The 15,000-nt window shown below is 47.2% G+C and overlaps 1 protein-coding gene and 1 pseudogene across 1 annotated transcript in view; both read right to left on the bottom strand.

Annotated features, from left to right (window-relative positions):
- The window catches only part of LOC130384347 (stanniocalcin-like), a 15,804-nt pseudogene extending 4,798 nt beyond the window's left edge, over positions 1 to 11,006 (bottom strand).
- A 204-nt stretch (positions 11,007 to 11,210) lies between these two features.
- The window catches only part of LOC130384736 (transcription factor COE2-like), a 33,252-nt gene continuing 29,462 nt past the window's right edge, over positions 11,211 to 15,000 (bottom strand). Inside the window, 9 exon segments of the mRNA XM_056593058.1 lie at positions 11,211 to 11,311; positions 11,313 to 11,437; positions 12,359 to 12,538; positions 12,946 to 13,120; positions 13,322 to 13,387; positions 13,605 to 13,693; positions 13,982 to 14,108; positions 14,267 to 14,397; positions 14,758 to 14,899. Of these exon segments, the coding sequence (XP_056449033.1) occupies positions 11,216 to 11,311; positions 11,313 to 11,437; positions 12,359 to 12,538; positions 12,946 to 13,120; positions 13,322 to 13,387; positions 13,605 to 13,693; positions 13,982 to 14,108; positions 14,267 to 14,397; positions 14,758 to 14,899 (1,131 nt within the window). The 3' untranslated portion in view covers positions 11,211 to 11,215.

Genomic DNA, 15,000 nt, shown 5'->3' on the forward strand with positions numbered 1-15,000 from the left:
AGAACATACTTAATTTCACCCAATCTGTTCCATCTAAAGAAATACTAAATGCAAACCGCCTTTTCCCACCTGTTCCCCTCTTATTTCTATATAATCAGTTGACTGTCAAACAATTGGATCACCATGACAACATGTCGTTCTCAGCCCCCAACAAGCAACGCCCATACCGCGTAAACATAGACGAACCAAAACAAAAAAAAAAGGAATTCCGACAGCCTTAGATTGATGGCAACTATTCCTGTCAAAGGCCAGAGATTAGATTAGCAATGGAACGCGCGCACGCACACAAACACACACACACACACACACATACACGCACGCGCGCACACACACGCACACACACACACACACACACACACACACACACACACACACACACACACACACACACACACACACACACACACACACACACACACACACACACACACACACACAGCAACAGAGAGACAGCAGGTGCTTTTGGTTAAACCTTAATTACATGATCTCTGATTTCTCTAATTGATATGGTAATGACTATGAAATTAATGCAAAAGCAGAAATACCAGCAGCTCTCCTAATGAATGGATTGATTTGATTAGATATCCTCTTGCGCATTCATATTGCGGGGACAGGTTGAATAAACAAGGTGTTTGTGATACAGTTTGTTTACAGTGCTGCCACCGCAGTATAGATTAAGCAAATGAGTTCTAAAAAAAAACTCTTCCGCCGTTTCTTATCCAACACACACCAAAACATACATAGGCCTACATCAGAGGTGTAGCCATGGTTTCAACATTGGGGGGGACAAAGGCCTGGGGGCGGGGTCCGCCCCCCCCCCCCAGTGGCAAAGATTTTGAACATGCATTAATCTGGTGCACTCTTGAGAGCAAAATCTCAATACCTTGCACCTAATTTTGAAGACCTTTTTAGGGATGGATGTTTCAAACGCTTTAATACTGGATGTGACCAAGCAGTCTGGGAGTGTGGAAGACTTGAAATTAGGAAAAGATTGACACACATATACTTCAGAGCTCTGTTTTCCTTTACTTTTTAAATTAAATATAAAATTTTGTGCTCCTCAATATTTCAACCAATCCAGTCCTTTTTTTTTTCCACATTACATTCATTGATGTTTTGTCTTTTTTTACAAAACACACACAAACAAACACCTGCACCACCACAACAAGGACACAAAATCCAGCCAGTTCTTACTTCCATTAGATTTTTTATTGCATAACCATCACATTTGCCAATGTTGAGTAAAACCCACCCAGGTGCATCTATCTCATGGACCTAAATAGAAGTCACCCCAAAACTTTTGTTACCCCTCAGAAAACATAGATTTTCTGATATTTTCATCCACTTGTTTAATAAGTACATAGATGAGTTTCACGAGAGAGCGAACTGAGCTAATCTCATGGTGAAACCATTAGCCGTATTGAATGATGCACTGTTAAAGAATTAGACATGTCAAGGACTTAACCTAAATGTTTTCTGATTAGTTATGGATTAATCTATGGAATACATACATTATACAATGTTTTGCAACCTTGAATGAAACTTGACTTAATTATTATATTGCTATATTAGCAACTGCAACGCTGCTGTGTAGAGTTGTGTCAACTGAAGGAGGCGGGAAAAAAAAGATGAAGATGATGAAGACAGCGATTTTAGTATCGATACTGTTGCACATAAGTATCTAATCCGATATTATTTTTTATAATTTTGATCGATTAGTATCTGAGTATACATTTTGACAACCCAACACTATATACATGTGTGTTAACAGGATCCTGCTTGAATGTCATGATTCGGTCTTAACCTTTCATATTTACTCCTCCCTTAGGCGACTCACCTCTATGCCACCACTAGATTGACAAACTCTCCCTGTGCTTTCATCCTCCAAACTTTCTGTCTCTCCCGCTGGCTCACTAGCTCTACTCTGAACACAACAGAGGAAACATGGAAGGAAACTATTTACCAGTAGACTACTGAAACACACTATAGACATCAGTGCCACTGCCAACAGGATTCTGCTCTAATGTCACAATTCGGTTTAAACCATTAATATTTACTCTTTGACAATCATTTTGCAGACGCTTTTATCCAAAGTAACTTACAAATTGCATTGAACATAGGAAAAGCCACGGCTCTATTACCTCTATCACCTCTATGCCACTACCAGATTGACACACACTGCTTTCATCCTTTCATCCACCAAAGTGGACATGCCACAGGGAAGAAATTTTATCAGATAACAAGTACTGTTCCTTTCTCAGATAGTCAACAAACCACTTTTGATCTGAATGACAATAATTCTATGGCTAGTTTTTTGTAGTCTATTAACTCTACTGTACTGTAATGCTACAACTGATAGGTTAACACTTCTCATTTTCTCACCCCTCTTTACTTACTTTGCTTATTTTCTGAGACGAGGCAAAACATTGCAGAATGTCTCTGCAACCCTCTTGCTTCCTCTTGCTCATGACGACTGTGAAATAACACAAGAAGCACTAACATCATGAGAGTAGGGCTGAACGATTTTAAGAAAAAATTGAAATTGCGATTTTTCTGGTAGAGATTGCGGTTTCGATTTCAACCACGATTTATTTTCTTTAAATCAAGTTTCAGTATAAATTAATATAACCAATGAATTCCATTAAGGTAATGCAATAATGAAAACTGCTGGCAACAGATTTCAAATGCAAGACTGTTTATTCAAGTACCTAAGAAACAACAACCAAAAAAGTCAAATAAAAAGGGAGCCCTCTTTCTTAAGTAAACTTGCTTCAATGGCTCATGAGCATCAAAATAATTGCACTTTTGTAAAAAAAAAAAAAAAAAAAAAAAAAAAAAATTATAAAAAAAAAAAAATTAAAAAAACCGCAGCTTTGACGATCCCAAAATCGTAATGCTTGAGATCGCGATTTTCGGTCGAAAACGATAGATCGTTCAGCCCTACATGAGAGACAAGTTAAAACTTCACGCAGGCTTGTTGTTACAATGTACAACATTGATAGTTCCTAAAATGGAGTGCTGAGAATGGTTGTGCACTTCGTAGGCCTACAGTGCATGTGAAAGATGTACCCATGGTGACATACACAAGTGCGTGTGTGCGACACAGAGCCAATTTTGAGGCAGGCCTGGCTAACATGAGATTCTACTATCATCCTTACCTCCCTTCTCCTACTCCCAATCATTTGCTCTTCTCTTTCGCTCTCCTAACCTCCAAGCCTAGTTACCCTAAAGAGGATGGTGAATTCACTTAAACCAGTAAAGGTTGCTAATGCATATTTGTTACAGCTTGCCAACACCTTTACTGTCTCTGGCATTTGTTAATTTGTGAATCAGGCCTCTCTCTCTGTCTCTCTCGCTCTCTCTCTCACACTAAGCAGCACCAAATACAATCTTGACGACTTTTGTAGTGCTGTGTGTAGTGTAGCCACACGTTTGCCCCATTCTGAACTTGAACACGCAGTTAATTTCCTTTCCTAGCTCCTCTTGTTTATGTTGGTAGCTTAGCCATGTCATGTCACGTTGTCAACATTGGATACATGGAGCAGAACATAGTGGGTCATATGTCCGATACTTTTTGGAAACGTTTTCTTCATAAAACGTGCCAGACAGATTTTGTATACATTTTAGTCCTTAGTATTAGCTACATGGGTATGCCGTCTTTCAGAACCTTTCATTAACTGCACTAAAGAGAGAAAAACGAGTGCATCCAGCACTTCTGAAAATGCACTTCCGAATGCAACTCTGTCCCAAGCACATTTAAAACCAAACTGCCCATGCATTTAGATCTAATGGGGAACATTTCGGAACATTGAGACGTCGGCATAATGAGGCGTTGGAATTACGGAATGGGGCCGGGGCCAACGTCATCTAGCTGGCTTATTACTGGGGGGGGACTTGTACCCCCCAATGTATATGGCCGCTACGCCTATGGCCTACATACATGCATACACATTACACACATACACACACGAAATCCAACAGCATATGTGTTGCTATTTGTATACTTACCGGACGTTGTCTGGAGCTCACTGGAGCCTAAATGATTACTTTAAACAAATATGATGACAAAATGAATAAGGTTTAAGCATGCCGTTCCGCTGTTGGCAGGTAGATGACGCTGTGGGGTTGTAACCATAGCGGTTGTTACTGCCCACAAGCGGTAGAATGTGAAGTTGGCAGTTGCACCGATCCTGCAGTGACACATTTCCATTATTCCGATCTAATCGTTGAAATCCTTCTTTTGCAAGCTGTCCCTAAAATGAGTCCTTTGGTTTTAACATTACATTTTGTTTTGCGAAGGTTTACCACACAAGGTAAAGGCACAAGCATGCAACACCCAAACAAATGGAAACCCCTTTGTGACTGGCTGGTGCTCACTGAGTAGGCCTACATTCTGTGTTGTTGTTTCTTCTGCTCTGACCCTCCAAAGGTCCAGGCGAGTCGGAGGAGAAGATTTAAGGGAGGATGTTTTGGAACAGACTGTGGTATGTGTATGTCACCTTTCAGCGACGGGGAATCCCCCAGGGCTCTGGTTCACTCTCGTCTGTCTGCACTGAACACCAACTCAAATATACTCCCCCCCCCCCCCCATCTCCCTGCTGCTCCCCGCTGCAGCCAGGGACAGTCCCGGGAGGACAGAACTGAAACCACATGTTGGGCCCGGCCAGGTGTGATGAGCAGACCCATCTCTGCTCTCTGAACCATCTCCCACAGCCCAGGAGACCCCGTCGGTCCCAGGGAACAACGGTTGAGGACTGAGCCCAGGCCCTGGGGTCTTATTGAGGCTGAGAGGAGGCTGCCCAGGCCTGGAGCACAAGGAATCAGAGCCTGAGAGGAAATGTTCTGGGAGCTTAGATATATCTCACCCAGATGATGCTGTTACACGTCGAGCCAGATGCAGCGTTCAGTCAGCCTCATCAATGAGAAGCGCCTTTTAGAAGAAACCACCATTTGTCTCAGAGCCGTCAGAGCTCTCTTTATTCCAGCAGGGTGTTTGATAGCCTGACAGGAGATCGATAAGCTAACAAGCCGCTCCAACATGAAGACAAGTGGGATGAGCTCCTCTATGTCTCCAGAGGACTGGATTGATCCACGTGTAGGTCTGAGTTACGGAGGGAAGTCTCCGTCCAGCAGAGTGGTCCCCAACTACCTCAAATACACAGAAACTATTAGGAAAGAAACGTTAAGGGTTGTTAACAGCAGAGGTGAGGACATTGAGTACAGAAGCCTTATCCCACTCTTGGAAGTCATCATTTTATTTTCTCCTGGGGGTCAAATGTAAAAAGCGCTTTGAAAGACGGATATGTAGGAACCCCTAGCAGCGTTAATGAAGGAGGTGGCGGTAGTTGGTTAACTAACTTACCCCTGAATAATGTGTTTCTTACGGGGGCACTCGGGCCACGGTTGATGGATGGCCTTACAGAAGCCGGGTCAATTAGCCGGGCCAGTCCTCCCTCCGTGTCGGCGGCCGCCCCCCCCCCCCCCCCCCCCCCCCGCTGGGCCCCAGCGTCACCGCCGGCCTGACGGTAATTAATCACCACCGTGGAGCCTCCTCACCTCAGACCGCCGCCTGAAAACAGCCAAATTACATCCAACTCCTTTATCCTGCTAATTGTTCGATATTTCCCTTAGAAGGAAAACTATTAATAGCCTATAAAAACAAAACGGGTATGTTTCTGTTTGGTTGTATTCGTTCAACAAATCTAGGCTAATGTCTTTACCCTCTTAGCTTTCCCTGTTTTCGTGGTAAACGTAGCCCTGTGTATGTAGCTCTATGCATGAAGCTCTATGCATGTAGCTCTATGTATATAGGGCTATGTATGTAGCCCTGTGTATGTAGCCCTGTGTATGTAGCCCTGTGTATGTAGCCCTGGTATGTATGTATGTATGTATGCATGTATGTATGTATGTATGTGTTTGTTTGTGTGTATGTATGCATGTATTTATGTATGTATGTGTGTGTAGGTATGTATGTACGTACGTATGTATGTATGTATGTATGTATGTATGTATGTATGTATATATACATAAACTTCCCAAAAAAATATGTATGTAGGCATGTATGTTGCTTATGGATGCCACTTTATTGTTACATGTATTGTTTAATATCCATATAGACTAGAGCCTTGGCTATAATTTAAGTTTGTGTGTGCATTAATAAAAACACTTAATATAAATGTACATGTGCACGCATACACGCACACATGCACACCATACACATGAATGACTTTATGACCAAAATTTCTGATACGCAGAAAGACAGTTAAAGACCCATAATCATAAACACTACCCTATAAATATACACATATAGGTGCAAACACAGAAATATATATATATATAAATATATATTTTATATATATATGTTTTTTTATATATATATATATAATATGCACATGCGCAGAGTCCCACCTGGAGCATAAGGGACGGAGACGTCACAGAAAACCTCTGAGTTGGGGACAAAAGCAGCAGACTGACAGATGAGGTTTGCTTCTGGGGGCAGGGGAGAAGTGTGTGTGTGTGTGTGTGTGTGTGGGGGGGGGGGGGTCTGTGTGTGTGTGTGTGTGTGTGTGTGTGTGTGTGTGTATGTTTCTCTGTGTGTCTGTGTATCTGTCTGTATGTGTGTGTGTGTGTGTGTGTGTGTGTGTGTGTGCGTGTGTGTGTGTGTGTGTGTGTATGTGTGTCTGTGTTTTTGTGTGTGTGTGTTTGTTTTTGTTTGTGTGTGTGTGTGTGTGTGTGTGTGTGTGTGTGTGTGTGTGTGTGTGTGTGTGTGTGTGTGTGTGTGTGTGCGTGCGTGCGTGCGTGCGTGCGTGCGTGTGTGCGTGTGTGTGTGTGTGTGTGTGTGTGTGTGTGTGTGTGTGTGTGTGTGTGTGTGTGTGTTAGAGAGGAAAGGACACGAGGAAAGGAGGGATTGACCATGATATGCATGTGCGACCGAGTGAGAAAAGGGGAAAAAGAAATAAGGAGATTGAGCATTTTTTGTATGGGCTGTGTATGGGTTTGATAGTGTGTCTGCATGTGTTGATGTGTGCGCGTGAGTGCGTGTGTGCTCGCGGCCGTGTGTGTATGTGCGGGCCCGTGCGAGTGAGTGTGTGTGTGCTCGGCTCCGCGCGCGCGTGTGTGTGTGTGTGTGCAGGAGTTGTGCGTGTGTGATTGTGGGGGAGGGTGTGGGGGGGGGGTCTCATGGGGCAGCTCTCTGTCTGTCCCATCTGCCACCCCACTCTGCTGACACCCAGGGGAACGGCAGAAGGGGTGGGGGTATTCATTTTGAGAAAAGGAGGCATGGGGGTCCGGCGCCCTAATGGGCAACAATACAGGCTTTAGCGAGCGGCCAAAGGCAAACAGCTCTGTCCGCGAGGGTCCCGGCCAGGCACCAATCTATTTAACAGAACCGTCCCCTCCGCGGTCAGGCCCCGCCTCCATTGCCTAATAAGCCCAGCAGCCCTGGAGATGATGTGGGGAATAAAAAAGAGGTTTACCACATTAGACGGACACATGCACAGAGACACACACACACACCCTCAACCCTCCCCCCCCCAAACCCCCTTTACCCTTACACACACACACACACACACACATGCAGTCGTGTTATATACACCGGGGGCTAATGTCAGCCTAATGCACGGCCATGCGGTGGCCGGAGGGCTAATTGGGTATATAAACACAAACACATCCCCAGAGAGGGAGGGGACGGGCCGTACCCTGACTGTGAGTTCACGCCTTCCATTGTGTTCTTCTGCAGCAACACACAACAGTGCTAACGTACTAACAGTGCTAACGTACTAACCCATCATCGCCGTATCTACACCTGACTTTACTAACTCCGCGGTGCGGAGGCTCTCCACCTCCGTCACGGCGGCGGCGGCGGTGTGGTGACGGTGCGACGCCACGCCTGACGGAGCAGTAATGTAGATGTAGAGCAGGTGGGCCTGCCTCCGCTCCTTAGCGGCGGCGGCAGAGTGATCACAAGACAGTAAACGGGGCGGCGTGATCGCAGCGGCGCTAAAACAACAACAATAAACAGAACAGTCATCTGGAAGAGGAGCATCTGGTCGCTGCACCGCCGGGCAGAAGGTAGCGCTGCTGAGGAGAGCCACGCAGAGGTGCTGACAACCAGAGGCTGACTCTAACTTGTCAAATTAGCAGCACAGCGAGGAAGGAGAAGAACAGGGGAGGGGAGGAGAGCCTCGCTCTGCCAATTGACAAGTGCCAATTGATCTTTATGGACAAAGCAGACAGAGGAGGAGAGAGGAGGAGAGAGAAGGAGAGAGGAGGAGAGAGGAGGGGAGAGGAGGGGAGAGGAGGGGAGAGGCGGGAGAGGAGGGGAGAGGAGGGGAGAGGAGGAGGAGAGGAGGGGAGAGGAGGAGAGAGGAGGAGAGAGGAGGGGAGAGGCGGAGAGAGGAGGGGAGAGGCGGAGAGAGGAGGGGAGAGGAGGAGAGAGTTTGCTTCTGGAGACATTTGCTTAGTGTGGAGAGACAGAGCTGAGGATGAACCGCGCAGAGGGTGGAGGGATGAGGGGCAAATATAAGGTGGTTGAGGTGCGATGAGAGAAGGTGGAGGATACAGAGGTGAGGGGAGAGTGGAGGATAGAGATATTAGGGAAGGGTGGAGGATAGAGAGGTGAGGGGAGGTGGAGGATGTCTTGAGAAGGTTCAGACCCTGCAGGCTTCCTCCTGGAGTCCTGAGCCCTTCTTGTCTGTACATGAAGTGCACACACAACAACACAGACACACATCCATTGCCCACCCCCATCCCTCCCTCCCTCCCTCCCTCCCCCGTACCCCCACCCCTCCCCCTGCACTGCTTTGAGCGCTGCGTTAATGAAACAGTTGCTGTTTCCTGGCATAACATTAATTACCTGATCAAAAAAAAAAATGGCAGTAATTAACCGGCCTTCTTTACCAGTGCTAATTACATTAGTGGAGAGGGGACGACGAATGGAGTGAGAGAAGAGGGGGATGAGGGCTCCGAACACAAACTGAAAGGGAGAAGGGAGGGAGGGAGAGAAGCACCAGCCATGCACATGCCTGTAGTTCAGCAGGGAGGGAGAGGAGGAGAGAGGAGAGGAGAGGTGGAAGACGAGGAGGAGGAGTGGAAGATATAAAGTGATACTCCTGAGGCGCTCAGGGAGGCCCCAGGGGCCCGGTCCTCAGCACAACAACAAGGAGCCCGACTCTGGGATGGAGTTGGAGGAGAGGAGGAGGGAGGGGGTAGCGAAGGAGGGGGGGGGCGCGGGGGGGGTGTTAGGAGTTGGGGGGGATGTATTTTGACGTGCCCGACTCATTCTTTAACGCCGGCGTCACAATTAACACTCCACGGCTCATCAGATATGTATACACACAGAGCATGGAGCCGCCGCGAGCCCAGGTGACGGCCACAGTCAGGAATAGATGCGGCTCCGCTCGGGAGATACGGAGAATCACCGGGAACCACGGAGCCCTGGGAATATCTACAGGATAATGGATGGCTCGGAATGGACTTTGTGTTCGTCGCTGTGCACCAGGGCTGGCGAGGCGGACAGCGGGATGGCTTCCCACTGGGCTCAGCAGAGGAGCTGAAACAAAACCCAACAATGTGCTTGTTTTTTGAATTATTTTATTTGGAGCACAAAATATAATTACACCTGGGAGATATACAAACCACATTTGGAACAACTTTTATACCATTTCAAAGGAAAATGGTTTCCAAAACATATTTTTAAATGCTAATAAAATTTTAAATAAATAAAATCAAACGAAACCCTAATACATTTTCTCTCTGTTCTTCTGTCATATCCTGAGTATGTTTTTGTACCTATGTGTTTGAACATTATTCATGTTGATGGCCAATACGTTGATAGGCATCCAATTGATCAGTTGCTTTTTCCAGTTTGTGCTAATTTGTATTCTGTACTGCATAGTGGTGAGAAACGTTGACTTGAACTACTTAATATGAAACAATAAAAACATATATCTAATAATTTATACTTATAAATTTGCAATGTGAAATTAAATAATATAAGGGCATCAGTGTGAAAAAGCATGCATACAAATGAAATGAATAAAAATAAGGCTAACTAATGTATCCTTTATAGCAAGGACATTCCATTTATTGTATTGTGTGAGTGTGATAAATCATGATTTATTTTGTAATAAGCAACCTCTGAACGTTTCAGTACAAAACAATTGGTTTGAAGTTCCTCTTAGATGTTCATCAATTTAGATGAATTAACCTTATTGTAATAACACAAAAAAAAGGATCAGGCGCTGATAAAACACATTTATATTATTCCCTAAACTAACTATAATAAGTTAAATTGTTTGTTCTTAAATAAATCAATATATGATTCCCTGTAGTTATAAACAAGGGACACCTTTCCTCCCTTGCGAAACCGTATCAATTGAAACAAAAAAATAAGGGTCTATATCACGGAATGTAAGTCGTCTTCAAAAAGTCTACTACAAAAAAATCTCTTGCTAACTCACAGACAATGCACAAACATGCCTATGGGGGTGTGTCCACACAGACCCGCCCTGCTTGCAGAGATTCAACCTATCAGAGCTGTCCCAGTTGTCCTTCATCCAAACCAGTGCTCTCCTGAGGGAATCTGCCAACTTTCTCTCTTGGCAGTTTGGGGAAGAATAAACCCTGCCCACTAACCCTCACCCCTGAATGCAATTGGGAATTTCTCCCAATCCCCCTTCTGAGTTCAAGACTCAGACGCCTCCATCAGGCCAGTGTAGTCCTCCCTGATGGGCTTTCAAAAGAGAAAATAAAGGAAAAGAGTATCGGGTGGAGAGCTCTCCCAGTCTTGTGGTTTGCGATAGAGTCTCAGTGTCTCTGGATCGGGGGCTCATCTTTGGGACAGATCCTGTCTTCCAGCTGGGCCGAGTCTGGCCGGGGCATCAGGGAGATGAGAGCCATGTTCATCAGTCTCTCTCTCGTGTCCTCCTAGTTCAAGAGCCGAGGAGGTCTGAGGTTGGGGGGGGGGGGGGGGGGCACTGCTACATCGAGGGGGCGAGGCCCACCATCGCTCGAAGAAAAAAACAACAACACACAACCAACAAACAAAAACCAAACTAGGATTCTGTTCTGTTCTGTTCCTCCTTCCCTTTCTTCATTGACTGTACATCCATGACCCGCCGGCCGGGCAGTGGGGGTCAGCGGGGGGGCGGCGGGGGGCAGCGGGGGGCATTAGGGGGCAGCTGGGTCTCCCTCCCGGGGGAGCAGCGTCCAGTGGCTAGACGGCGTTGGTGAGTTCGGAGAGGGGGGTCAGGTAGTGCGAGGGGTGGCTCCCCCTGAAGCTGACCCCCGAGGCGGGGCAGGCCGGGGAGGGGGGACCCCTGGGGCCGCAGCACGGGGGCGAATGCACTCTTCTGCTTGGTGGAGGGGAAGGAGGAGAAGGGCAGGAGGGACGAGGAGGAGCTGGAGCCCCCCGTGATGGTCGGGCTGGATGGCATGACTGAGGACGACAAAGAAGAATTTTAATTTTCACAAAAAACACCAACCCTGCAAAATGGATGCTGTGTTGTACTCGGTAGGCGAGGTTAATAAATATATATAAAAATGTATAGATAATTATTATACAATACATCGATACATTGATGCAAGACCAGACAGAAAGTAGTATAAACACGATCCAAGTGTTGGGAATACACAGGTCATTGATGTTGTTGATTGTTGATCGGTTCCAATTGGTGCCAAGTGAATTACAGTGAATTCAGCTGGAGCTCGCTTCAGCCAATCAGACAAAGCTATGGCAATAACCCCTAGCCCTGTCCCTGCAGGTTCACAGCCCCTTGTTGTGTAATGTTATGGGTTCACAGCCCCTTGTTGAGTTATGTTACGGGTTCACATCCCCTTGTTGAGTTATGTTACGGGTTCACATCCCTTTGTCAGGTTATTTTACAGGTTCACATCCCCTTGTTGAGTTATGTTACGGGTTCACATCCCCTTGTGAGTTATGTGACGGGTTCACAGCGCCTTGTTGAGTTATGTTACGGGTTCACAGCCCCTTGTTGAGTTATGTTATGGGTTCACATCTCCTTGTTGAGCTTTGTTACGGGTTCACAGCCCCTTGTTGACGGCATTATGTTGTGGGTTCACAGCCCCTCGTTGAGTTATGTTATGGGTTCACAGCCCCTTGTTGAGCTTTGTTACGGGTTCACAGCCCCTTGTTGAGTTATGTTATGGGTTCACAGCCCCTTGTGGTAGGCATTACGTTACGGGTTCACAGCCCCTTGTTTTGGGCGTTATGTTATGGGTTCACAGCCCCATGTTGAGCTTTGTTACGGGTTCACAGCCCCTTGTTGAGGGCGTAATGTTACGGGTTCACAGCCCTTTTTTGAGGGCTCCTATAGAGACAGACAGAGTGTGGTCCTACCGTAGGGGGAGCCTGTAGGGGAGGCGCTGCTGAAGCCAGGGGACCCCGGGACCCCCAGACTTGTCATGGGGACCGAGCCGTACCCCCCGCTCATCCCCCCGCTGCCGTAGCTGGAGTGCTGAGGGGTGGAGGCGGTGGAGTAGCCACGAGGAGACAGGCTGCTGGAGTTACGGATGTACCCTGGAAACAAGGACACACTCTGAGTCAGTATACGTATACGTACATATAAGTACTTCTTCTTGTGTTATTATACTACCAGATAGTACTTATTATTCTTTGTATTATTGTAGTTCCAGACTGAGCCTTATTTTTTAACCCATCTTTATATTTGATATATTAACGCTCCACTTAAAGGATCATTAGCATTGAACTGAACATCACGTGAATCAGTGTGATCCTTATTGTTACTTGAAACGATAAGGTTATTTGGAAGACATCAGGTCAAACATCCTATGGTCAATGCTTATTAACCCATCAGATGCTCCGGTGTTGGACTGGAAACCCGGGGCGGCCCTTTTTAACAGTGGACCTGGGTCTGCTCCCAGGTCCAGGTCTAGGTCTGTGCATTGTCTGCCCGCTGTCCTCACCTTGGCTGCTCTGCAGGGGCTCCCCGATGCTGACCCCTAGCTGGGAAGGGTAGGCCCCCAGGCCCATGACGCTGCCGTGGGCCGGGGAGCTGGGCAGGGCCTGCAGCTGGCTGTGGGGCCGCGGCACGCTGTACAACGCCTCCGCAATGTCCGCCGCGCGCTTCAGCAGCATGTCCTGCAGGAGACACAGAGGGCGTCAGTACAGTCAGGCTGTGTGTGGTCGGGCCCGTGGGGAATCTGAAGGTTAATTTGAACTAAATGTAACGTCTTTTAAATGTCTCTCCTGAAAAAGAGATTGTGATCTTAATGAGACCATCCTGTTAAGGAAAGTAGATTTACAGACACGCAGCTGTGATGTGTTGAGGTGCTTGTTTACCTGGTTGCTATGAGGGTTTCCATAGAGAGCTTCCACCAGGTCCGCCGCCCTCTTCAGCAGCATCTCCTGCAAACAAAACAACAATCCATTCATTAATTCAATGCCCAGGGTGGGATCAAATAATGTTCCGATGGATGGAAAGGAACACAGAGCCCACATGACCCATAGCCCATGTACTGGCCAAGGCTGGTTTATCTGTATCCCCATGTAATGACCTAGGCTGGTTTATCTGTATCCCCATGTAATGACCTATGCTGGTTTATCTGTATCCCCATGTACTGACCTTGGCTAGTTTGTCGGGGTCCCCGGGGTGACGCGGGATGACCTTCTGCAGGCGCTGGAAGCCGTAGTCTATGGTCGGCTCGTTCAGGGCTGGAAGGAAAGAACAACATGCGTGTGGTTCTGTCAAAGAATGTTGGAGATAATTCCTGAGAACAAAGACCTCTTTTAAATGACCACTGCATCCCTGGAGATAGCTCCATGAATAGTTGAGTCATGGAAAGCTTCTCCTAAATGTGACTTAGAGTGACTACAGAATACAGTAAATTGAGGAAAGGGTGAGGTTGATGTGTCTGTTGTTGTTTTAATGCTCTGTTAAGAACCTTGGGAGTCCAAACAGATGGGTCTCTGTGGCCCCGCGGGGAAGACCAGGTCTCCTACCTGTGTAGATGAAGCGGCCCGGGGCGCCTTTGCAGAACTGTTTGGATTTGTAGGACAGCGTTACTTCCACCACGCCGGGGATGTGGCGCGGAGGCGTCTGCACTCGGATGGCGTGAGGCGTTATCAACTAGGAGGAACCAGAGGGACGAAGGTGAGCGTGGGACCATCAAACACCCTCAGTGCCCCACCGGCCAGCATCGGGCTGGCACATTCACATTGGAGTCCTGAAGAGGCTGCGTGCTGTCCTATGGTTTACGACCCGCTGCAGATCATCGTGTCCCTCACCTCGCTCCACACCAACATGCTGCCGAACACCACCTGGAGGCCGTCGAAGAAGTTCTCCCCGATCACGATGACCATGGCTCCCCCGTTGGTCCAGCCCTCACTGGGGCTGATGGCCTTGATGCAGGGCGTCGCTGGAGGGAGAGAAAGGCCAGGTTAGTCCACCGCTAGACTAGGAGAAGGTCTACAGAATAAACTACTCATAATGACCTTGGGTGAAAGAAGGACTGACCAATATTTATGGTGTTTATTAATTATTATGATTCCAATTAAAAGCCTTGAAGACGAAGATGAGACCCATGACGACTCGTGGTGATGAGTCCTTGTATACACACGATAAACAAGGATTCATGGTGATGAGTCCTTGTACCGCATGTCTACAAGGGTCCTGTAGGCACACCTCACACAAGGACTCCCGGTGATGAGTCCTTGTGTGTCGTGACTCCTGGTGGTGAGTCCTTGCATGCCGTGTGCATCGGTGCTATAATCCGTACCGTATTCCATGGCGTTCTCCACCGACTCGCCAGGCTCCAGGCGCCGGGCGCGGCGGCCATGTTTGGAGTTGTTGTGGACGAACATGTTGTCGGACACGGCCAGGATGTGGCCGTCTACCGTCACCGTGCTGGACAAGACCACCTGAGGGGAGGACATCGGGAAGGTAAGAGGGTGGTTGGTAAGATTACCAAGCCAAACTTCCTGAGCAGAAACCTAGGTCCATTCTTAAATTTATGTTTTAA

The sequence above is a fragment of the Gadus chalcogrammus genome, chromosome 6 (assembly GCF_026213295.1).
Source record: "Gadus chalcogrammus isolate NIFS_2021 chromosome 6, NIFS_Gcha_1.0, whole genome shotgun sequence".
Taxonomy (NCBI): Eukaryota; Metazoa; Chordata; class Actinopteri; order Gadiformes; family Gadidae; genus Gadus; species Gadus chalcogrammus.